General features: G+C 41.5%; 1 protein-coding gene across 1 annotated transcript in view; it reads right to left on the minus strand.

The window, feature by feature from the left end:
* Positions 1–26,815, minus strand: part of SLC26A7 (solute carrier family 26 member 7) — a 178,562-nt gene that overhangs the window by 84,681 nt on the left and 67,066 nt on the right. The window contains exons 6-8 of the mRNA XM_033933334.1: positions 20,972–21,054; positions 13,012–13,159; positions 7,435–7,548 (exon numbers count right to left, since the gene is read on the minus strand). Coding sequence (XP_033789225.1) covers positions 7,435–7,548; positions 13,012–13,159; positions 20,972–21,054 — 345 coding nt within the window. The remainder of the gene's footprint in view (positions 1–7,434; positions 7,549–13,011; positions 13,160–20,971; positions 21,055–26,815) is intronic.

The following is a 26,815-nucleotide window of genomic DNA, read 5'->3' on the forward strand; positions in this document are numbered from 1 at the left end:
CAATCGGGGCGCATGTTTAAAAAAAAAAAAAATGCTCCCCAGGCAGGCCACTTACCTTGGAGGTGCCTCCAGGAGCCTAGGGAGGCCCGCATGGCCACCTAGGTTCACCTAAGACTAGCCGTGGGAGTGGTTTGCCCTGGAAGTCGCCTTAAGCGAACCTAGATGGCCGTACACGTCTCCCTAGTAGAGTGGGAGATGCTTACAATGCGATAAGTATAACGGAAACGGCTGCGGCTGTGGCCACCAGTAGTCCCCCACCCTGAATGAACAAGACAGGAGGGATGCCCAATCCCTCCTGCCCGGAAGACCCCCCCCCCCCACACCTCATGGGCAGGGCCTTAGGTGCCTGGGCCAATCAGGCCTAGGCCCCTCCCCAGTGCATCCCACAATGCACCGGGAAAGAGCAGACCCACTCATTTTGACAGACGCAGGAAGACCCGTCCGTACGGCCAACTTTTAAGGTTAGTGGGGGGGTCTGGAATGGGGGTGTTAGCCAGGGGGACCTTTGCGTGGGGGGGTGAATGGCGACCGCAGCCGCAGCCACAATACTTATCACAGTAGGGAGATCCCTTCCCGTGATAAGTGTAACAGCCGTGTCTACAGTAACCTGGTTCTGTAACTGGCGTCTGTAACATGGACATCGGTTACAGAATTGGGTTTATTTTAGGCCCGATTCTGTATAGGACACCCATCAGCTTATGAGATATATGTCCTATACAGAACCTGGACCTATATGTATAGATCATTTGCACTGTATACATTATATGTATAGATAATTTGTATGCAAACTTGATAATGCATCAATCGTTGCTGGAGAATCGGCTAGAGAATCGGCCAACAGTGATCGAGTCAGTATCTTTAGTGCATCGAGGGCTAAGTGTCATTGCTCATTTTCACTCAGTTTGTAAGTTTTACACACCACCTGTCAAGGGGCCAGTTTATCTGAGACCAAAATATAACAGATCATGCAAAGTATACCTTGGTCTGTGCGCCAGGTCCAGTGACCTGTATTTGTTATGCATGTTGCCTAGTTAGTTACTGTTTAACAATAAAATGTCCATTTCAAAATCTCTGCTGCTTGGAACTCGGGGGTACTCTGTTGAAAATTTTTCGATCTAGGAAATACTTGGCTTGAAGAAGCTGGGATACAGTGCAATAGAGCAACCTGTGATCTTAAGCAGGGCATATAACCCTCCATTCCTCAGAAACAAACTTTGATTGTGAGTCCTCCAAGGACAGAAAAGTACAAATTGTACCTGAATATAATTTGTCTTGAGCTACTGCTAGAAGGCATTACCGTAGTTCAATAGAAAATAGTCAGAAATACAGAGAACAATGCAATGTTTGATACTGAATTGTTTCCAGTGGATCTTGCTACAGTCTGCCAGAAATTTTGAGTGTGATATTTTGTCTTGAGAGCTCTTTTCTGAAAGATAATCAAATTAAAATAGATTTCTAGCAGAGATTTCTGGGAAATTTGACTAAACAAACATGCATGCAAAAACGTATTTGTGCTCCAGCTGGACAATGTCCTTGAAATGTATGTTGAATGAGAACTGCTGGCTTCAGACTTAAACAAGATTAGCAGCTATCTGAGGAGCTACAGCCTTGTTCCAGTAACTTATCAGAAAGCAAATTGTGAGACACTAATTTTAGAGACTTCCTTTCTCATAAAAATTTGAGGGGAAAAAAAGAAAGCTTAGCAGCTGTTCACAGTATGAAAAACACTGAAGAGTTGGGGGGCATAAGTAGAGAAGAGAGTACACTTCTCCCTCCGTATTTGCAGTTCCAGCAATCGCAGTTTCGATTATTCGCGTTTTTTTAACTTTCTGGCTCCTTCCCCCAAATTACATCAGCATGCATAGAAAAATTGCTGATTCCAAGCGTTTACAGAGAAAATCACTGACTCCCAGCACTTTCTTCACTGTGTTTTGCCTCTCCTTCAGGAACAGTCCAGGTCTCCCACCATGTTATTCGTGGTTTCACCATATTCACGATGGCTTTTAATAGAAAACAGCAAAAAACTATGAAAAATGTATTCGCAGTTTTTTTTGTATTCGCGGGTCTGTTAATCCCCTATCACAGTGAATACGGAGGGAGAAGTGTAGTTTACAATTAATCCATTAGTCCTGTGGTTCTCAAACATGTCCTGTGAGACCCCAAGCCAGTCAAGTTTTCAGGATATCCCTAATGAATATGCATGAGCCAGATTTGCATGCCTCCCACCTTCATTATATGCAAATCTCTCTCATTCTTATTCATTAGGCATATCTTGAAAACCCGACTGGCTGGGGGTTTGAGAACCAATGCACAAGTCCAGGGGTGTCCAACCTTGGCCCTTGCCAGGTCGGGTTTTCAGGATTTCCCAAATGAATATGAATGAGATCTGTTTGAATACAATGGAAGCAGTGCATGCAAACAGATCTCATGCAAATTCATTGGGGAAATCTTGAAAACCCAACTGGATTGTGGCTCTCGAGGACCAACATTGAACAACTCTGCATTAATCTATAAAGTGCCACTACCCTACAAATGGAGGTGGTAGAATATAAGAAATCCAGAAAGTACTGTATAAAAATATAAAACCCATAGATGCACAAAAGCCTGAGGTCTGATAATATCTGTCATTATTTTCTATATTTCTGGGACAGTTTGCACTCAGATAGCATCTCTATGACACAAAAAATTCACACATCTCTCTTTATTGCTTGCTGATCATTTCTTATCTGGATTGCTGCAAAGATTTACTTGTTGGCCTCCCCTATTATTATTTCCATTATACCAAATTTGCTCACTTTCTATACCACTAGTCACACTATCTTCCTTCTTTCTGGCTACCTTATAAATTCTGTTGACATTTTCAATCCACATGCTGGACTGCAAATGTATCCTACTCTTATTTCTCAGTGGCAGAGTCATCTTTAGGATGTTGCAAGGTCTACTGTGCTAATGAAACTTGGGTTCCACATTTCATTACTAACAATTGGGAATTAACAGTAAAATAACACGTCTTAATGATGGGCCACATTGATAAGTTCCCCCTTAATGAATGCAGTAATGATTTTTATGAAATCAGTGCAACAAGATTGTGTGTTTATAGGGCTCTTCCCATTTTATTCCTATGGGAATAGACAGGGCCGGCTCAAGGAACTGTGGCACCCTGAGCCAACTTTTGCATTGATGCCCTCCTCTTCCAATCTGCAAGCTGGTATCTCTCCCTACCCTTCTGCCTATGATCTGGTTTCTCCTATTCTCTCTTAAGTTCCCCCCCCTTGCTGGACCAGGCAATGCACTGGCTCAGGGTACTGGTGATAAAAGGCCAAAATCCCAGTCCAATATCTATCTCTCTAGGAGTCTGAAGGTAGACTGGATTGAAATTTTGGCACCCTTTATCACCGGCACCCTGAGCCCTTGTATGACCTGATCCATAGGTTGAGCCTGCCCTGAGATTAGAAGCCATTCATATTTATTTATTTAAAGAATTTATTATCCGCTTATTTCCTAAGCGGCTTACAAGTAAACATATACAGTAGAGGTCATATTTTACCATACATTTTCCAATACATTACAAACATCAATCAATTTTGTTTACATTGTTTAACAAAAAAATTGTAGTTATTCTTAAACATTTTATTGGATGTCAGAGTGACAGCTAAAAGCTAAGATGAAAAAATGAGCCTTAAGTAATTTTCGAAATAGTACATTATTACAAAAACATATTGCTCCGGACAGACCATTCCAAAGCAATTGAAAAACAAGACTTTCTAGGGGAGGCATACTTAATGTCGTCTCTTATTCTTGCATCTAACAGCATCCTATTTTCTGATCTCAAAACTCTATTAGGTTTATATATATTTAAGCATTTGGTCAGATAGTCTGGAAGGGTGTCATATATCCCTAGATGGATTATTTTCAAAATCTTAAACTGCACCCGATGATAGATTTAGTAAAACTGTTATGCCCCAATGTTATGTGGGCATTTGCTCAGTTAATGTTTGTTTAATGTGTGGTAGTTATGGGTGCCCTATGGACTCAACTACCCAGAGGGCTTTATTTTCCAGTGGACTGGGCTGCTTCCACAGAGCATCCTTCTTCAGTCTGAGGAGAGCCATATTTGCTAAGCATATGTTAGAGTGAGACCCTGAGAATAGAAAATGACACGATGGCTGTTACCCTTTGCTAGCCATGGGTAGCCAAGGGTAACCCACCGAAACAGTGGGGGGTGGGGAATTGCTCACTGCAGGTACAGGGACAAGGCCATCCACCGCCCCATGGAGCAGTGAATGGCCTTATCCCCGCAGTTGAAGGGAGGGAACGCGCGCAGTCACCAATTGCACGCAGCCCCCCTCCCTCCTTCCTACCTACCGGCTGAATCTATCTCCCAACCTCCCTCCCCCTTACCTTCACGGTGCATTAGTTTCCAAAGTAATTTACTCAAGCCGGCCGAGCCTGCCTGCAGTTGCGCGTGTCTGTGGGCGGAAGCTTCTCCTCTGACGCAACTTCCGGTTGCATCAGAAGAGAAGCTTCCGCCCACAGACGCATGTGACTGCAGGCAGGCTCTGGTGGCTTGAGAAAGTTACTCTGGAAAGTAACTTAAAATGCGCTGTGAAGGCAAGGGGGAGGCAGGGAGATTCTCAGGCCGCACGAGGGATGCTGAAGGGTAGTGAGGTGGCAAGAGGGAAGGGTGGTGGTGGAAAAGAAAGGATCAGACGCTGAAGGGGGGTGGAGAAGAACAGACGCTGAAAGGAAATGGGGAACAGAGAGTGGGGAGAAGACGCTGAAGGGAAAAAAATGGTGAAGACAGAGTGGGGAGAAGACCCTGAAGGGAAATGGGGAAGACAGAGTGGGGAGAGGATGATGAAGGGAAATGGGGAAGACAGAGAGGGGAGAAGACGCTGAAGGGAAATGGGGAAGACAGAGAGGGGAGAAGACGCTGAAGGGAAATGGGGAAGACAGAGTGGGGAGAAGACATTGAAGGGAAATGGGGAACAGAGAGTGGGGAGAAGATGCTGAAAGGGAAGAAGACAGATATGCCAGACTATAGGGGGAGCGGAGGGAAAAAGATGGGTGCCAGACCAATTGGGGGGCTGTGAAGGGAGAGGCACAGTAACAGAGGAAATGGAAGACACAGAGAGAAGACAGACAGTGGATGGAAGGAATTGAATGAGAAGATGAGGAAAGCAGAAACCAGACAACAAAGGTAGAAAAAAATTATATTTATTTTCTTTTTGCTTTAGGATAAAGTAGTATATTAGTTGTGTTGATAAAAATTTATAAACAAAGCCCTGCCAGCTGAATATCTCTTTCTCTAGTTCAGCAGCCAGAACATTGATTTAAAAGGAAGGAAAAAGCTAAATATTGCAGTACTGAGGCTTGTATGGATGCTGCAGGGACAGTGGTCACGGGGATGGGGCGGTGACAGGGACGGTGGTTGCGGGGACAGGGCGGTGACAGGGACAAATTTTTTTTCCCTGTGTCATTCTCTACCTGAGAGTGGTGTTCTCCCACCAGGTTTTTCACCCCTTTAATTCTGACAATCAAATACCGCTTAGATTACTTCTAAATCTAGAGAACAGTGTCATCTCCACAGTGTGGACACTCCTAGCATAGACATGATAGGTTAGTAGAGTGAGAAGGAATGTACAGGCTTGAACTACATTGAATTATCATCTGACTGTAAGTTGTTTGCTTTGTTATTAAAGAACTGTTCAATTGATTCAGAGTCTGACTGGTGACATCAAGATTAAGGAATTAGGGATTGGCTGAACAGGAAATCTTACAGTGGCCAGTAACCTAGAGAAGTCCTTGTTTCAGCACAAAAACCTGAAGATTATGCAGAGAGCTGTATCTGTACAGTAGAAGTTAGACAGCAACAAAAACAGTGTTATTGGGGGTTTTGTTTTTTTATTTGTTTGTTTTTTGTCAAATTGGGCTTTTACAAAACTGCCCATCTATGAAACTTGAAGAATGGTCTGGTAATTACAACTAAGATTTAATGTTAAAACAGGCAGGGTCATGCACTTGGGCTGCAAAAATCCAGGAGAACAGTATAGTACAAGAGGCAAAGTACTTCGGTGTGCAGAAGAAGAGCACACAGAAGTACTGATTGTGTCTGATGATCTCAGGGTGGCAAAACAGATAGAAGAGGTGACGGTCAAAGCAAGGAAGATGCTTGGGTGTATATGGAGAGGAATGGTCAGTAGGAAAAGGGAGGTGATAATGCTATTGTATAAGTCTCTGGTGAGGCCCCATTTGGAATATTGTGCACAATTTTGGAGAAAGCACCTTTAAAAAGATATAACGAGGATGAAGTAGTTCCAGAGAGCTGCCACATAATTGGTTAGTGGTCTTTGTCATAAATCATATGGGGACAGACTTAGAGACCTTAATATGTATACTCTAAAAGAAAGACGGGAGAGAGGAGATATGATAGAGAAGTGTGACACAGTGATTAAAGCTACAGCCTCAGCACCCTGAGGTTATGGGTTCAAACCTACATTGCTCATTGTGACCCTGGGTAAATCAGTTAATCCTCCCCATTGCCCCAGATACATTAGATATGAGGGACATTCAATAATTTATCTTCCCCCTCTGCTCCCCCTTTACCCTTCAGTAAAATAATTTGTTATATACTGGTGCCGCTTCCTAGGCATGGGACACGTAAGTGACATCAGAGAGAGAGCCGACGTTGGCAAGGGCAGCAGGTTGGAGTTGCTGCTCACACCTGCGAACAGATAGAGGTACGGGTGGGGGGAAATGAAGGCACGCACGGCGAGGGAGGAGTGGGAAGGAGTGGGGGGGCAGAGAGGAGGAAGGGTGCCGCCACCCTCACCAAGACAGCGCTCAGGGCAGACCGTCCCCCTTTACTGAACCACTGGTGGGAACAGTAATTGGGATACAGAAACTCTTCCTTCCTGCCTCCCTTTGCTGTCCTGCAGCATGGAGATTTCAGGTCCAAATTTAATAAAGTATATAAAAAAAATTGGGGAGTTGACATTTTGTGCTGAGTAGCATATTTCTGCCACAACTTTAATGCAGCAGTACTTTGCATGCTCATTACTTTAAGCATGCCATGGCAATAGAGTTTCATTCTGTTACGAACATTTGAGCACTGGGTAGGTGAAGATAGGCACCATGTCGATTTCTGTGCAGAACGTAAATTAATCTTTTTCAATTGTTTTTTAATTGGCTTTCAATGGCATTTTCAACTATCACACCATTTAAGCCGATTAAGCACCATTTAAGAGCTTATAGTGGGTTCCTCCTCCTCAACTTTTCCATTTGGTCATATTACCAAATATCTCCAGAGTAAATTCTTTCATGACATTTGTTGTTTGAGGTTTTCTATCTTTCACCATTCAAAAGCCAAAACAAGCCTGGATATATCAAGCCCATAATCTGTTATTTATGACTTAGAGCAATTGTATGGATTACCTGGGATTTGGCTCCACAGCTGTATAGAAGTCCAGTTCGAGCCATAGCTGCAGAATTTGGTATACAAAAAAAAAATGAAGAAGCCACATTGCTGAGACCATGAGCCAAAAATTCCTGTAAAATGAAAAACAGGGGACTTAAATGTGTTATATTATTTCAGAATAAGTTGTTGGAGTAGTGGACAGCTGACAGCTAGTACTGCTACTACTAATACAGTAATAATAATTTCTAAAATGCTACCAGGTGTATGCTTATGCAACATTTTACAAGAGCATAGAAAGACAATTCCTGCTTCATCTAGCTTACAATCAAGACAAACAATATAATTTCAGAGATTTTTCATGATTTTATCAGATCTTCTATCAAGGATTATAACATTCTGCAACAAATTTACAGTGATTGAATATAAATGAAGTTCAAATTAAGTGATCCCTAATTAGCATCCGTTTGGATTTTGACAGGAAGGGCAAGGATTTAGATTGTGAGCCCTCTAGGGACAGGAAGAATACTTATTGTATTTTATGTAAGCCACTTTGGTTGTACCACAGAAAGACAGTACTGTATATCAAGAATCTCATAAACATTAACATATTTAATCTGGATTGAAATCTAAGTAGCTGAACTCAGAAAATATGAGGCCAAAATTGACCCTGAATCAGCTAACTCATTTCTACTGCATTTGTATGACTATTCCTTTTAAGAATCTTGAAAGAACTTCAGATATTTTTGCTACCCTTTATAAACCTTGATTAGAATGAGTGATTTAATTTAACCAGCTCTTAATTACCTCTTAGAAAACAAACATATTGAGAAAAAAAATCAGTATCAAAAATACTGGTTATTTTTACCACATTTTCTGTAGAATTAATAAGATTGACAAAAATAGTATAAAAAATAATAGTCCCGCAGCAGAAGGGATGCCCACTCTCTCCTTTCAGAACCCCCAAAGCACCCCCCTACTCCCAACCACAATTGGCAGGAGGGATGCCCATTCCCTCCTGCCTGCAGGCCCCTAATTGGCCAGATACCTAAGGACACTCCCATGAGCCTTAGGTATCTAGCCAGTCAGAGTCTTAGGCCTCTCCCAATGCATCCCACAATGCACTGGGAAGGAGGCCTAAGGTTGGAACAGGTACCTAAGGCCCCTCCTATGGCCGGAAGGTGTAGGCATCCCTCCGGCCAGCCTTTCAGCCAAAGGGGATTGGAGCTTGGGGGTGTCGGTGTTGGGATTTGGGATATCTGCGGTTTGGGTGGGTCATGGTTTGGGGGGCCTGCAGGCAGGAGGGATTGGGTATCCCTCCTGCCTATCACGACTATAGAAGTCAACACGGAAAAGGGGTGAGGGTGGGGGATTGATACTTTTAAATATTTAGATAAATATTTACCATATAAATAGATTTATATGGTAAACATGGTAGTTTCTCCCAAAGCCAAAGGGATTCAAGAATAAGAGTTTATGACATGAAGTTTGAAAGAGGGAAGGTTCAAAGAAAATCTGATGAAATACTTTTTTTTACAGTGAAAGCATTGAATTGCCTATTGGTATACGCCTATTATAAACCCAGGCTTCTAACCACTAAACTATTAGGCTGCCCAGCTTTGCTAATACAGTGGAATGTTGCCATTTCACAGAGTGTCTGAATAAGCTCTTTATTTCAATATTGCTGCAGATTCTAATCCTGTAAAGGAATCTGTGAGAATTAAGCTATTCCATTCTTTGGAATATGCAAAGCCTATTATCTAATTAAAAAAATAGGTGTAACCTGATGCAACCTACCCAGGTTCTCTAGAGTATATTGGAAACTTGTTCAGTAAAAAAAACAATATATTTCTATGTTCCTAATATACCTTTCTGTAGCAAGGATGTAAGTGGATTACCTCTGGTCGCAAACTACTTGCAGAAAAATATCAATCACATCTTTCAGCTCCTACTCCTTCACCAGTGGAATATAGTATCCTCTTCATTTTTTCCTTCTGCAAGAAAGCTGAGAAGGTTTGTTCTGATCTGCTCGGTTTGGTTTTATTATTTTGGGGTATTTTCTTTATCTGTTTTATGAGGCTTTTGTGCCTAGAGATCCCCATTTTGGGGTAGCTCTGCCTGGGAGAGGACGCAGATTCCGCATGGGTGGTCTGCAGCTCACAAGGCAACCTCCAAGTATAACTGCTGAGCCAGCCTGATTTGTGCACTTTGGAAGCTGAGGGGACCGTTCCCCTGGGAGTTAGCTCATCTTCTGATTTATCAGAGGCTTGAACACAGGCTGTGGGGCCCCTGTGTTAGTCCCTTTGGGCTTCAAGAAGCCAGCTGAATTTTTTCACTCCCCCCATCGCAGCACAATGATCCGTGGGGGTTGAGGTCACAGTCAGTAGCAGTCTGACTGGCAGCCCGAAGATCTCCAGTTTTGGATCCCGTCTGGAAGGATTTGAGGCAGAATATCTTCTCCCTTCAATCAGGTTGAGGAAAGCTGTCACAGGCAGGCATCAGCACACCACAGTGAGTACAGTCTATTATTCTCTATGGAAAAAATTGGGAGGGTCTATAATTTAATTTTGATTTTTAGGGGCTTCTGGAGCCATAGATAGGATTTCCTACCTCCAAAGCCCTTTTCCCTGAAATTGTTAAACTTCAGGAGAACCTCCACGGGCCATTTTTGGTACAAATTAGCAATGGCAATCTTGGATTTTACACAATCTTTTTTCTAAAGCCTTCATCTGCCTCAAGCCCTTTGATTTTATCTCAAAATTGACTGGGATGGATACCTCAGGCTGTTCTGCCTCCATATCATGTCAGTTTTGTGCTGAATGGTCAACCGAGGCGTATCTGTGTGCTGTGGGGTGTGCAAGGAAGGGGCAGGAGTCTCAGGCTTTGCCTCTTCTTAGTCCTCTAGGGCTGGGGAACCTCAGGGGCCTGGGTGAAGAAATCCCTCCTGGAGTCCCCAAACAGTGAATATGCAAAATAAAATGTGAGTGGAAGCAGCGGATCCCAAGAGAGGCCAGTCTGAGATCCTGCAGGGACTTATGGCAGCTCCTCCTCAGGGGTTTACCCCGGATTTTGTTAATCTCCTGTGGAAAGGCTATTTGATGGGTCTTGGATGCTCTGCGCTGCCTGCAGGTGCACCAGCTTTGGACTGGGAAGAGATTCCATTCCAGGAGACCTTCCACCACTAAGGAATCCAACATCCAGCCTGAGTAACCAGGTAGACTGGGACTGGAAGGATTGGAGATTGGACTACATGCTTTTACTGTCCCACAGTACAGTTTCTTGCTTGGGGAACTCTGGTTTCCTTGCAGGGACCTGAAGTCAGGAGGCAATACTCCCACTCAACCAGGGAGATGATCCCTCCATGCAGTGGCTTTTTAAGTCGGCTACCGTGCCTAATGTTATTACAGATGCGCTCAGGGAATTGGAGCTGGAACTGCAACAGCCATCGACTTCACAATGCTCATGAGAGGCACAAATGCTCACACCATCTTTTTTCCAAAGCACCCAGTCATCACCTTGCTAGTCACTGAGCAATGGGAGCCTCTGGAAGACTCCCTAAGGATAGCCAAGACTATGTTCAAACTTTACCCAATGGCTCTGGAATTTCAGCAACTGTTTATTCAGCCGAAGGTCGATTCCACAGTGGCTCAAGTAACAAAGTGTACCTCCCTTTCTAGTGAGGGAGGTGTGAAGTTAAAGAACACACAGGACAGCAAGGTGGATGTAGCTCTTATAAGGCAATTTATAGCACTAGCTTTGGGGATTGAAGCTGCAGCAGCAGCCTCGTTTATGGCACATGCCTGCCACACCAGATTGCAGCAAAGTTCTGCAGCAGAGGAGGACTTATGCCCCTAGTTGGCATTGGAGGGGGTAGATTATTTTACAGATGCTCTCTATGACATCATCAACATCATGAACAAGGTGTTGGCATATGTTGTTTCAGCCTACAGATTACTCTAGATCAGGCAATTTGCGAACAATCAGCCTTCAAGGCCACCTTAAGCAGACTGCCTTAAAAAGGGCAGATGCTATTTGGTAAGAGCTTAGAACAGTGTTTCTCAACACACGGTACGCATACGCATATCCCTAGGGGTATGCGAGCTGCTTGTGGTGGGTATGACACATGGGTCTCCTGCCCCCTTCCTCCAGCGGCATGCCCTTCTCCGCCGAAGAGCCTTCTCATTCACGCACTCGGGCAAGTCCTATCGGCTCCCACTTTGACACGTTTGCATCAGAGGGGCAGTACCAAGAGGGCCTCACATTCGATAGATTTGAAGGCTCTGCGTCAGTTAAACTAGGGACAGTGCGGGCCTTGTATAGACTCCGGACTCCCTGACAGGCAGCGGGAGAGTGGCTCTTCATCGCTGGAGTTAGCTTGGTGTTGTTCGGACTGTGGGGCCACCCCAGCTGACCTGACTTTGTTTCTGGGTCAGTTGTGGTGGCCCCACAGTCCAGGCAACACCATGCTCCATTAGCGCAGAAGGATAGGGACTGTAGCCTCTTAGGCCTGGTTTTCACTCAGACTAACCATATCATTTTGTTAATTTACCCAAAAATCACGGTTGGAAGGAATGGTTTTACTGTTGCTATTTTGTGCAAGGCATTTTAACATCTTAACTGTTATCTGATTTTGTGTGTGAACAATGAATAGTAAGAGAAGAATTTAATAACAGAGTGGCTAGTTTAGTAGAGCAGGAAGGTGCCTATTTTTAGCCTATTTTATAAAAACTTTTTAGAAAGGATGTCCAACTCATAATGTACAGGTAGATACCTAAGTCTGTATGCCAGAATACTGCACTCTATGGACTTGCATCAAAAGTTTAAAAATAAATCTGTGCAGTATGCCTAGCCAGTGTTCTTCATGAAGCAGGAGAGTCAAGTGGTCATATCTTCTGGCACCAATCACTAATTTAAGCAATATGTTTTGAACCAATGGTAGCCAATTTAAGTCTCATCTGTGAGATTACTGAGATCTCCATGAACTTTAGGATGGACTTGAGTCAGTTTAAGAGTGTCTGAGGGATCTAGAGAAAAAAAAAGATAATAAGGGAAAGGGAAAGAGGCAGGAAAAACAAATTTGAACCAAAAACTATACTGTAATAAAATCAATACATTATTTAAGGTTTGGCCTGCAACATGATTAGGGTGAAAGATTAATTTCTTCAGATGTAAGTCCTGAACAAAAGCAAAGAAGTCCCCAACCAGGCCTACTCTATCGCCAACATGACCTCATTTTATTTAAGGCCTTTTATGTATGTAAATCATCATGAATAAGGTTAATAAAATTGCTTCCATGAGTTCAGTTACTCATAGATAGAGACATTGTTTAAGCCACAGATATGGATGTCATAATCAGTAAGGATCCATTAGCCAAATCAGTTTGGTTTATGTCTTTGAGAAGGGTTTGAGATTTTCATTGGAAGGAGATTATGCATAAAGTAAGGAGGCGGGTTATCCACAAATAGGCTCAATACTCCTGATAAACCAATCACACAGGTACAGTACATTAAAAATGATCTTTATAAAATTTCACAGAATAAGAAGAATGTCCTAAAGTTTCAGAAATTCTATTGAAATAAGAGAGGCAATCTTTTTACCTGGTTGTCATCCACATAGTAGTTAAATTTTTTAGCAGAACTTTGAGCCAGCATTATAGAAGCTGCATAACCAACTACTGCTATTCCAAAACCTTCAATAACCACATCTGCCAGAACATTCAAGGCAGGTGCCTGTGGTGGTGGTATTCTGTGAAAGAGAAAGCAATGCACATGTTGGAATAATGCTTACTGAGGAGTTTATTCACCACAGAATTTGAAAAGTAACAAAATAGAAGGAAAATCTTCTAGATCATCCAATGAGTCTTATATGCCCACAAGTTCCAGGTAAATCATTTTGGATTGACTTCTTCATGGCTTATTTCAAAAGAAAATAATCTTCAGCCACCACAATACAAATATATAGTATATAGCATCATACAAAGCTGATCATCATATTTCTGTGCTCTTTGTGGAGAGTATATCTTTGGGCTCTGTTTACTAAGCACACAACCTAAACAAAAAAAATTGATAAATGTCTACAGTTCTGCCACATTAGATAAGAGCTTAGCACATAGGAAAGTCCATGGTTAAAATTCAATAAGACTATATTATAATACGGCTTAGAAAAAGGGCCTCTTTGAGAGTTATGCTTATAAAATTAGCCTCTTTGAAAATTATTAGGGCTGAATGAATATATTTTTAATCAAAATTTCATAAAATTTAAATTTTGGAGCATAAAAAGTAGATGACAATAGGAATGGAATTAGCATGGTGAAAAAAGTTAGGAGCTTAGCACTGATTTTCAGTATTAAGCTCATAAATTAGGCTCATAAACCTAGGCAAATAAATGGCAGGGTTAAATTTATATGCATAACTTTTAAGCTCCTAAATTAAGATGAATTTTCAGCTAAAAGTTATGCACCCATGTTTTTCTGAAAATAGGGCATACATCTTGGAGGCTAACTTGGGATCATACATTAGGCGCTTCGCATTTTCTTAATATTGGGCCTATATATTCATGTGGGGGTGGTAATTAATAAGAGATTTTGACATTTAGAACAGGGTTATATCCACTCATATAAGCTCTTATAAGGTTGCCTAATTTACAGTATACATATGCAAAAGAAAGGGCAGTGAAGTCCCATTGTCTATTTACACATAATATATGTTTGGCATTCCCTGAGTCAGAACAAAGACTATATTGGCACTAATATATTTACAATAATCCCAAACCTGCCCTATTAAGCCACCACAGCCAGTTGAATTTTCAAGATAAAAATAGAGGACATGAATTCTTTTTCACAGAGAGGATGGTTGATATCTGGAATGGTAGAGACAAAATACTGAAGGAATTAAAAAAAAAAGGCATGGGAAGAACACAGAGGATCTCTAATTAGAAAACAAATGATGAAAAATATAAAACTTAAATGGTTTCTTGTGTGTTTGATTGTTGAGTGGTGCTTAGTTGACAATTCCAGCTGTGAAAAACTAAGGCCAGTGCCGGGCATACTGCTACAGTCTGTGTCCCACAAATGACAAGATGGATTTGGATAAGCTGGAGTGGGCTTCAATGGCCATTCTAGTAATTGGAATCCAAGGAGAGTGCCTGGTGGACTTCTAAGGTCTATGTCCCAGAAATGCCAAAGAAAGGCAATGATCAAGTATTTTATATCACATTCATTGTTGATTAAATCATTAATTCATCATGAGTGTGGCTCTTGGGCGGACTGGATAGACCATTCAGATATGATAGAGTTGTTTAAATACCTACATAATATAAATGTGCAAGAGTCAAGTCTTTCATTTGAAAGGAAACTGCAATGAGAGGGCATAGGATGAAGTTAAGAGGTGATAGGCTTTGGAGTAATCTGAGGAAATACTTTTTTATGGAAAGGGTGGTAGATGCATGGAACAATCTCCGCAGAAGAGGTGGTGGAAACAGAGACTGTGTCTGAATTCAAGAGGGCTTGGGATAGGCACGTGGGATCTCTCGGAGAGAGAAAGAGATAATGGTTACTGTGGATAGGCTGACTAGATGGCTATTTGGCCTTTATCTGCCGTCATGTTTCTATGTTTATCTGCCATCATTTACTATGTTACTGAGTCAATCTGAAGACTCTTATCAGCTGTACAAATAACAAAAAGGCTTCCTAATACTAATGACATGTTACCCTTGAGGAAGTATATACAGTATCACACAGTATTTCAAAAGCATAAAAGGCAAGTACTAATACTTCCACAAATTACAAATGTTCACCCTGAATTTGTTATATTTTTAACTGTTTCAGCATCTCCCATAGAACCGCAATGTCCAGACCAGTGGAAATGGAAGCGTGGAGTCAGGATATAATCTTCATCACTGACTTGGAAGTACTATCTGGTTACAAGCCACATTCAGGTCACTAATCAGATAGCTAACCTTCCTTTTTTTTTTTTTTTTTTTTACTAAGCTGCAGTAGAAATTTCTACCGCAGCCTGAAGCATTAAATGCTCCGGCACTCTTAGAATTCCTATGAGCATCGGAGCATTTAGCACTCTGGCTGAGGTAGAAACCTCTAACGCAGTTTAGTAGAAGAGGGCCAACAATAGGACATTCTTTTGGTATCCTAATTTTATCCAGTTAGTGGCCTAACTCCCCCTTTTATGAAGCCGTGTTAGGGGTTTTTATCGCCGGCCTTGGCGGTAAAAGCTCCAACGCTCATAGAATTATTATGAGCATCTGAACTTTACCGCTGCAGCCAGTTTTTTGTTTTTTTTTAAAAACACCCTAATACAGTTTCATAAAGGGGAGGGGTGTTAAATATGGCCTCCACCTGGATAACCTCTGGCTCCACCCAAGCTCTGCCCACAGATCACCTGGGAATTTTCCAGGCTGTGCCACTAAATATCCTGCTGAATCTCTCTTTCACCAGCACCTGTTAACCAAATAAGTGAATATTGACCTGCAAATTTATAACTGGAAAATTAGACCGTGATACAGATGAAGAATACAAGAAGGAAGTTACCAACAGAAGTATTAGTACCAAGTGACTATTCTGTACAAGGTTTTCAGGTTTCAGGTTTTTATTCATATTTGATGGATCGCTTATTCGATTTACTAAGCGATTAACAATTTCATAAAAACGTGTTACAATGAATAAATAAAGACACGTGGAAAGACAGATCATTAAGTACCACTGAAGCAGAGACCAGGGAAATATGGCAGAAAGGTACAGGAATTGTTCCAGCTGCTTTTGATAATTCATTTTAAAAAAAACCTGCAGAATCATCTTGATATATTGCCTTTATAAGTTATAATGAATGAGCTCTGGAAGTTCTTTGCTGGAAAGAAAGTGTTAAGAAGCACACTAACAGAAAATCTGAGATTAAGACCATAGCCAACATACCATAGCTCAAGCATGAAGATCATTCTTGTAATGGCATGCACAAGACAAAGCCAATATAAACCATGCTCTTCCAGCTCTATAACCATTTTTTCCTGCAGCTACAGAATTCCCCTTCCTACAAAGGGTACAGCGCAAAGCTAGAATATCTCCTTGTACAAACCACCATAGCATAAAATTCAGTATCCAATGTCAGGTGTATTGTATTGCATGAGATCCATTTGCATGCACTGCTTTCAATGCATATTCATTGGGAAAATCCTGAAAACCCGACTGGAATACAGCTCTCAAGGACCGGAGTTCCCTACCCCTGGTTTATAGAATAAAATAGCAGAGCTGCAATAAAGTAAAGAGCAGGAAGTAAAGACAGTGCATTTGACACTCCTCTTCCTCCATTCATTCTCTCTTACTCATACTCTGCCCAGCATCCTAACCCTCATTTTCAACCTGAGTCCCAACACAAAACCGAAAAGAAGACCTAAATTCCACAATACCGCTGGTGAATCCAAAATAACAAGAGCGGAACAATAGTCTGTAGGTGGCAGAAATTATCAGATTCAAAAGTTTATTGGGGATACAGGGCCAAATTCTGTAAAGGACGTCTAACATTAGGTGTCCACAACGGGGCTGCGTCTGGAGGGCCTCTGCGCATGCACGGATGTCAATGTGATGATGTCACACACATGCGCATGATGTCAACATGCATGCGTAGAGGTCCTCCAGACATGGCCCTGAGCTCAGGGAAGGAAACACGAGATTTGTGTGGGGCGGGACTGAGGGCAGAACAGGTGTCCTCTTTTTTTAAAGAAGAAATCTGGTAACCCTACCAAGGTAGGCTCTGTTTATGAGACACAGAAACATACACAAGTGCATATACTCTCTTAGGCAGTGTTCCCATCTCCATACCATCATGCAAAGTTCTTGCATTTGCTGCCAGTTTTCTCCCTCAGTCTGCAGCAGACCTGTCACACTTTCCCCCTTGTTACTTAAATCCTACTCCTTTGTAACAATCACATGTTCTCAAAATACTCGCTAGTTCCACAGCCCTCTCCTAAACCTTAAACAGGGTTCAGCCTCCATGTAATCCAGGCCTTGCAGCTCAAACCCTCCTCCCTGGGGACTAGAAGCCTCACCATTGGCTGGATCCTACCACATTCCACAGTCCCCGCACTTGAAAGGGGGAGGATTAGATGTCTAGACTGAAAAATATTCAGACATATTACCCATCATTCTGACTTCAGTTCAAACAAGTGGCAATCCAGGCTCCTAAGTTCACAGCACATTTGAAACTTTTGTGCCTGAGGCACATGGTCAGACCCTAGAATACCAATAGATCTACTGGAGAAACAGACCAGGTCAGACTGCTAAAGACCCCTACACAAAAGTCAGGTTCTAGGAAAATGCTCTATTTCTGCCACAGAACACAGAAAAATCCTTTTACACTTCTCCCTCGTCATTCGCGGGGGATACGGGCAGAGCCGGACCGCGAATGCCGAAAAACCATGATTATCCGGCTCTGACCCACCCCCACCTCCCTGCCGCCTTCCCAGCCTTACCTGGTGGTCTAGAGGGCTTTCAGGGCAGGAGCGATCTTCCTACGCTCCTGCCCCGTGCAGATCACCATCAAGAAATGGCTGTAGGGAGTTCCCGACGTAGTCTAGAGAGACTACAGGAACTCCCAGCAGCCATTTCCTCATGGCGATCTGCATGGGGCAGGAGCGTAGGAAGATCGCTCCTGCCCCGAAAGCCCTCTAGACCACCAGGTAAGGCCGGGAAGGCGGCAGGGAGGAAAAAAAGATGGATTTTTTTTTACATTAAGACTGTTTTTTTATTTTCCCCCTCCCCAGAAAAAATCGCGATTATATGAAAATGCGAGTGCAGGCACCGCGAATGGGGAGGGGGAAGTGTATGTTCGAACAATTTTTATTGATGACAAGGGAACAATCATAAAAACACAAGCAGCAGAGAACACAAATTGATTGCTACAGATATTCCACGTATCCGGAATCAGCAGTCATCAACAATTTTATATTTTCAATTAGATACCCCCAAACAACTCACCTGAGCCTGTCCCCCACCCCCAACCCCTTTCCCCCTGCCCCCTACTTTTTCTATGGGCCCCAGTGGACTAGACGAGGAATCCAGTTGCAACCCACATATACTGTATACGATTGTCATTAATGAGATTACGAGAACCTCTTCTATTTCCATCATAGGAGAAACGCTGTGGAACAAATTAACTGGACTGCAAAGAGCTTTATCTGATATTCAGAAGTTTAGAAAGATGCTTAAAACTACACTTTTTTAGAAGCATTCTAGTGAAAGATGTTTTTTTGCTCAATGCTGGTTTTAGGATGAGTGTATTGTGAGGATCTGTGAACCCATTGTTTATATAGAATGTTCTGTAATGGGTGATGTTTATATAAATTTTGTCTGTTCCATTTTGTGAATGTTACTTTTGTAAAGCCGCCTAGGAATAGGCGGTTGATAATTTTTTTAAAATAAATAAGTCCCTTTGTACCATCCTGTGCTAATAAAGATATGCTGTGACACAGTTTGCATTCTAGTTCTAGATTCTTACCTCACCAATGTCCATCTACTTGGCCAACAGAAAAGGCACTTAACAGTATATCATTTCCCTCTGCAGCATGGACTAGTCATGAAGAATAAGCCATGAGATGGGATAGTGTGCCAGAACGGAGAAGGTTATCATGCTGCTGTACTGGGCCATGGTGCGCCCTCACCTGAAGTACTGCATCCAGCACTGATCGTCATACATGAAGAAGGATATGGTACTACTTGAAAGGGTCCAGAGAAGAGCGACTAAAATGGTTAAGGGGCTGGAGGAGTTGCCGGACAGTGAGAGATTGGAAAAACTGGGCCTCTTTTCCCTTGAAAAGAGGAGACTGAGAGGGGACATGATCGAAACATTCAAAATACTGAAGGGAATAGACTTAGCAGATAAAGACAGATTGTTCACCCTCTCCAAGATAGGGAGAATAAGAGGGCACTCTCTAAAGTTGAAAGGGAATAGATTCCGTACAAATGTAAGGAAGTTCTTCCGGAGTCTGTTATAGGGTAAAGCATCCTCCAGGGATTCAAGACAAAGTTGGACAAGTTCCTGCTAAACTGGAACGTACACAGGTGAGGCTGGACTCATTTAGAGCACTAGTCTTTGACCTGGGGGCCGCCGTGTGAGCAGACTGCTGGGCACGATGGACCACTGGTCTGACCCAGCAATGGCAATTCTTATGTTCTTATTTTTTGGCTATATACCAGTTGCCAAAGGGTGTATTTCTTGATTATATAAAATTTTACATGATGATAAGAATATGAAAACATCTTATATGAAAGCATGGGAAAAAGATTTGGGGAAAGAATGGTCAATTGGTGAGTGGGAGGGGGGGCGATTGTATCACACCTCATCCACATAGCCAGAGCAGCCACTTTGCTATTAAACTTTTAGTACGATGGAACATTACTCCGGTTCTAATTAGTAAATGTACTAAGGAGAAAAATGAGGCCTGTTGGAAAAGGATGTGGGGAAAGAGGTACATTCTATCATATGTGGTGGGAATGTCAAAAGATCCAGAAATATTGGTGGCAAGTATTTTTTTATGTGAGTAAATTAATCCAGATCCCTATTGATATGAGTGCTGAAAGGGCACTGTTGGGAATTGGAGTAGAGGATTATCATCAGCTCAACTTAAACTTATGGATTTGGCATTTATAGCTGCTCTATTAATATTGGCTCAGCAATGGCGTACCCCAAATATACCTACTATAAGAGATATGAGAGATCGTCTAGGAATGGTGTGTGAAAAATATAGATCGTCAGACCTTTTAAGAAATCTATGGACGAAATGTAAAGATATATGGGAGAGATATATTGAAATGGAAAAAGAAGATTTTTGAAAGATTTAAATTGCATTTTATCCTATCCTTATGAAAGGAGAGTCCAGGCCTCCTGAGGGGGGGGGGAGTGGGATTGTTTTATCTGTTTGTTGATAAGATGTGTTATTTTACTATTTATCAAGGTTATGAATCAGGTCAAATGTAATGTATGTCTTGTATTGAGATTATTGTAATTTATATTTTCTTTTTGTAAAATCATTAAAATAAAGAATTTTTAAAAAATAGATGGGATAGTTTGATCTCAAGGAATTGCAGGGCAGAGGGAATCGGCCTGCTGTTAAGCACCCTTCCTCCTGCCAGCCATGGAGGCACTAGTGAAGAATTACAAGAAAGAATTGGCAGGTACAGCCCTTTGCCACCCCCAGAATTTTGGATGTTCTAAAAGATTGCTTATTTTACCTAATGGATGCACCAGCCCTGAAAACTTACTTATATGATAAATTTGTTTAAATTATCTTAGTGATGTATTTCAGGCATGTATTTATGTACTGTATGTATCTTCGCTGTGTTTGACAGCTTCTCTTGATGTAAACTGCTTTGAACTGCAAGGTACTGCAGGATATAAATACATTTTTTATTATTATTATTAAGAAACAATGATGTGTCATTATTCCACAGAATAATGCCATGTCACAGTAAGTGTCCAATACTCTATTATTTGTTCTCTTGCTACTTTTATAAATAAGCAGACAGTTATTATTATTATTATATGAAAAACTTACCCTTCTGGAATATGTCCAACTACAGCTAAACCATAGATGTTCTCCATGTCCACACAGTAACAAGCAACAGATGCAGCAATCATCTATTCAGTTCAATAGAGAAAAAGAATTAATAGCTAGGAAGAAACCTACTTAAAATACAGAAAAAAAACTGGACTTTAAAACATCTTGTATGTCAGGATGTGGGATGAGTTACATCAGTGATTGAGAATGGAAGAACTAAGAGCTCCTTTTATCAAGCCACGCTAGCAGGGTTAACGCGCGTGATTTATAATCACGTGGTAACCCCCACGCAGCCGAAAAACTACCACCTGCTCAAGAGGAGGCGGTAGCAGCTAGCGTGGCCGGCGGTTTAACGTGCGCTATTATGTGCGTTAAAACGCTAGCACAGCTTGATAAAAGGAGCCCTAAGAGTAATTATGGACATTTGGAATTAAAGCATGTTTCATAATATACTTACAGATAAGTTATTGGTGTTTTCCTACTTAAACAGTGTTTCCCAAGCATTTAATATATGGAAAAAGGCACAATGAAAGTATAATCTTTGCAAGGTATAATCATGAAATATGAAATGAAGTACATATGAATAATTATTAAGTATTAGTGCTATTAAGTGGAGTTTTTTTGGACCAATGATAATAGTCTCAGGGTTAATCATTTACTGAACCCTAGAGTACTTAATGATTGAGGTCTTTTTCTCCACTTTTCTTTATTTTATATTAGATAGATCTAGCAAGGGTAAATTCTGTCTACTGTACTTATTCATCAGTGTGTTTGATATATTACTGTACTTTTTAGGAATACAAATAGATGACCATCTAAATGCTTTTTTTGGCTTTTAAATGTCAGATTTCCAAACTGAAATATACAAATAGTTTCTCCAAAAAATGAACACATAACAATAATTCAGTATTATATTATTCACTTTTATATATATACCCATTCCTACTCTCAGCTCCTTATTACTCTCTACCACAAAACACATCTTGGATTTTTCCATCCATTTGAAGTCCTACATTTCTTTGATAGAATAATAATTAAACAGGGAGAAACTCCAAAAAACTGCCACAAAACCTTAGAAAGAAACCAACAATAAGGCAGAGCTAGTCAAAAGGTTCAAAGAGTGGTAACTCAATGACAGAAATCTTCTGTAAGCACAACGCCAACATAGCGTGATAGGGTACCCTCAGTGTGAAGAAACAGCGAGGGGAGAAATACTCCAGCGCTTCACATTATCAGGCAGAGGCACTCTGTCTGATAATGCCTCTGTCTAATAATGTGAAGCGCTGGAGTATTTCTCCCCTCACTGCTCCTTCACACTGAGGGTACCCTTTCACGCTATATTGGCATTGTGCTTACAGAGGATTTCTGTCATTGAGTTACCACTCTTTGAACCTTTTGACTAGCTCTGACTTATTGTGGGTTTCTTTCTAAGAATAATAATTAAAGCAAGCTCTTTAAACTTAAGCATATTAATACCAAACACCCACCCCCTCCCTCCAATCTGGCTAAATTCCCTGCATAAACTAAGAATTTGAGGGAGTTTATGAATTACTCAGACTAAATGCAATCAAAACACACTTATTTCTATATGAGGGGGTACTGAGATGTTCTCAGCCCAACCAACCAACTAACTTTCAAAATTCTGAGCGTTATTTTGCCATTGTAGCTGAAAATAACAGTTACTTACCATAACAGGTGTTATCCAAAGACAGCAGGCAGAGGCTGAGGATAGGACGGAGACCTCCCATCTTCTCTGGAATTAGGAAATACTTGGAGTAGAACCCCTGATTTTTTTGGGAAGGAGGTACTACTTCTATGGCATTGAACTGAAGTAGAGTGGAAGAGATGAGATGGGGGAATTCTAGCTATGTCCTCCAGAAACAGGTCAAAAAGACCGGGCTGGTTTTCGGGGAGCCGAAGTCTGAGATTTCTGAGGCCTTTGTTGCTTCTGCTTCTTTTGTGGTGGAGGCTTGGAAGTGGCTGAAGTTGTTGGATAACACCTCTTGTAGACAAATGAAGTAGGCCTTTGAGATGGTTTGGAAGACAGAGGTTTAGCTTTAGAGCCAGTGAGAGCAGTCCAACTGTGTTCATGGCGCGTAAGTCTTTGCGTGGCATCCTCAACCTTGTCTCCGAAGAGTTCTTCCCCTAGACAAGGGATGTTTGCCAAGCGGTCTTGTACATTAATGTCCATATCAGAGACTCTAAGCCATGCCAGCCATCTCATAGCAGTAGACATTGCTGATGCTCTGAATGATACATCGAACGCATCAAAGGTAGATCTTGCCATGAACTTTTGGGGAGAGTGTGGCACAGTGGTTAACACTACAGCCTCAGTACCCTGAGGTTGTGGGTTCAAACCCACACTGCTTCTTGTAACCCTGGGCAAATCACTTAATCCTCCCATTGCCCTAGGTACATTAGATAGATTGTGAGCCTGCCAGGACAGACAAGGAAAAATGCTTGAGTACCTGAATAAATTCATGTAAACCGTTCTGAGCTCCACTGGGAGAATGGTATAGAAAATTGAATAAATAAATAAAACTTTCGTGTCTGAAATACATTGTGAATGGTCTCTTGAAACGCCTGCAGGTGATCAGAAGGAATGTACTGCTGAAAATCAGCCAACTTCTTAAGGAGTTGTTTAAGATAAAACATCATGTAAAAGTTGTAGTTAAGAACCCTGTTAACCAATAGTCTGGTAAAGACAATGACCTCTGGAACTAGAAGATTTCTTAAGAGTGGATTCAACCAGCAAAGATTGATGTGATAATTGTGGTTTATCAAATCAAGGACAAGATTGAATCCTACAAAGAGAATAAATTTTTCTTGGAGCTATAGTAGTGGAAAGATGAATCTCCCAGTTCTTAAAAAGAGCTTCTTTAAGTAGGTTATGTAGAGGCAAGAAGTTCTTTAGGAGGCTCATCAAAATCCAAAGCCTCTAAGAGCTCTGCTCTGTGCTCAAGGTCAGACTCCAATTTAATAGGTAAAGCTTTTCCCTCTGGAGGAGATCTATGACTGGAAGTTATAGGAGATGGATCAGAGGGAATTCCATAGGAGTCTGGAGCAGATAAAGTAGGCTCATTGTCAGTATCAGTGTTATGCTGAGGAAGACCTGCATCAATGTCCGGTCCACTGTATCAATGTCAGGTGACTCCTTATATGATGGAGAAGAAGGCTGTTTTCTAGACAGAGTATGATGAGACTGAGAGTGTCTAGAAAGACTTTGTTTATGACATCTGTGCTGATCCGAAGATGATGACGATGAAGAGCATCGCCTAGAATGTGTAGAGAGGAGGAAGAATTGGTAATGTGTGATGCTCGTTTACACTTAGAAGAGTGGGCATCGGTATTGTGCGATGTCCTCCGAGGCCACACTGTTGAATATTGTTGATGCATTGATTGATGCTTTGATGGAGAATGTCAGTACCTCGATGTAGATCTACGGTGCTGCTGCAATGCAGATCTGGAGTTGGTTCCTGGTGGCCTTGATATGCTATGCTCTGGCTGGGCCTGTACCAAGGGAGTCGGTGCATGCACCAATGTAGAATGGAGCGTAAAGATGTCACCGAGCTCCGTAGCAAAGAACTTCTTCAGTTGCTCCTTGAATATGTGCACCAATACACTTGTACTGTACTTAGGTACCAACTACTAGAGTTGCCGTTGAAGCTCACTCCAACCTACCAACCATCTCCTTTTCTGGATATGGACTTTGAAAGTTTACTCATTTACATTCTAATTAGTGATCCTCTGTGTTTATCCTAGGATTTTTTGAATTCCATCACAGTTTTCCTCTCCACCACCTCCCTTGGGCATCCACCACCCTCTCCATGAAAAATAATTTCCTGCCATTACTTTTAAATCTACCACCCTTCAACCTCAATGTATGTCCACTAGTTTTGCCAATTTCCCTTCTCTGGAAAAGACTTGATCCTATATTAATATCTTTCAAATATTTAAATGTCTGTATCATATCACCCCTGCCACCTCTCCTCTTGTACTTCTTTTGGCACAAATCTCCTACCATTTTTGTCGCTTTCCTCTGGACCCCTTCAAGTCTTTTTAGATCCTTGGCCAAGTACAGCCTCTAAAACTGAACACAATATTCACCAGTGACCTGGATAGGGACATCAACACCTCCATTCTTCTGCTGGTTACACCTCTCTATATACAGCCTATCATCTTCCTGGCTACAACAACTGCCTTGTCACACTGCTTTGTCACCTTCAGATCCTCAGACACTATCATCCCAAGGTCCCTCTCCCCATCCATGTATATCAGCCTCTCGCCTCCCAGCAGATACATCTCCTTCAAATTTCTGCTCCCCAAAGGCATCACTCTGCACTTCTTTGAATAGAATTTTATTTTCCAGACATCAGACCATTCTTCCAACTTTTTCAGATTCTTATTCATGTTTCCCACTCCCTCCGGTGTGTCCACTCTGTTACCAATCTTGGTATCATGTGCAAAAAGGCAAACTTTTCATTTCAACCCTTCCGCAATATCGCTCACAAACATATTGAACAGAATCATCCCCAGAACTGATCCTTGAGGCACTGCACTACTCACCTTTCCTTCCTATGAGCAAATTCCATTAACCACCACCCTCTGACATCTGTGGTAAGCCTGGGCTAGTTCTTACCACATGTTAGTTACATTTAGATAAGTTTACAGTAATAAACAGAAATAAAACAAAAAAGATGACACCCTTTTATTGAACTAACTTCAGTTTTTGACTAGCTTTTGAAGGCAGTACCTTCTTCTTTGGGTCCCATATGTTTACATGTCTTTTATGCCCACTCAAGACATTCCTTAAAACAATAAAATGCTTTTTAAAAATATGAATTCAGAAGCTAAATATTCTAATTTTCTCAGTTATGTTCCAAATTACTGATCCAGAAATAGTATCAGTACAGTTTGATTAAAAAGCCAATGGGATCTCTTGCTAAGCTGTGCTATAAAGTAGCATGCACTGTTATTTGCACATGGGTTTCCCACAGGCTGCCATTTTTAGCATGGGTTAGTGCTTACCAAGTTTTAAGGTAAATATTCTGAACATTTCTATACCTCTGCTACTTTATTCCCATAGTTTAATGGGCACACAGTATCATCTGCATGCTTACATTACTTGGATACCCTCAATAAGCCCAGCTGGTCAGCTTTTCCATGGATTCCTGAATATCTAGAACTGTTGCATTTGTATGCCTCTTAAAAGTGTCCAGGGAAGGCAGGAATGCAAGTAAAACATGCTACTCATGTCCTATTTATAAGTTTCCTGCAACTCATTTTTCCATTGTTGTTCCTAACAATGCTACCAGATCAACAGATGGAGGTTAGAAATCATAAATATTAACTTTACCATAACTCCTTCCCCTCCTTTTTGTCTCTCTTAGGGTTTAATTATTTCATGCCCCACTAATTATGTGAACATTGTAACCTAGCTCCTTGATGAGGTTTTCTATTTATAAATGTTTGTCAATATAGCTACAATTCTACTTTATTCTAAAGTAACAAAAAAATTGCTTTCTGCTTTCCTTATCTTTTCTTGAGCATTCTTTTCTTTTCATCCAGCATCTGCCCTCTTTCTCTACCCCTTCCATCCAGCATCTGCCCTGCCTCCCCCTTCCATATGTCATCTTCCCTCTTTCACTGCACATTCCATAAACTGTCTAAGCCTCCCACTTCCATCTAACCTGTGCTCCTTCTCTCCTTTATACTTGATTCATTTCATCTTCATCCCCTCTCTATTTTAATTTCTCTTCTCTGTCTCCACCCTTCCCCCGTGCTCTGGAATCTTTTTCTTCTCCTTTCCTTCCTTCCTTCTTTCTACACCATCTTACTTCA

Source organism: Geotrypetes seraphini, chromosome 2 (assembly GCF_902459505.1).
Source record: "Geotrypetes seraphini chromosome 2, aGeoSer1.1, whole genome shotgun sequence".
In the NCBI taxonomy this organism is placed as follows: Eukaryota; Metazoa; Chordata; class Amphibia; order Gymnophiona; family Dermophiidae; genus Geotrypetes; species Geotrypetes seraphini.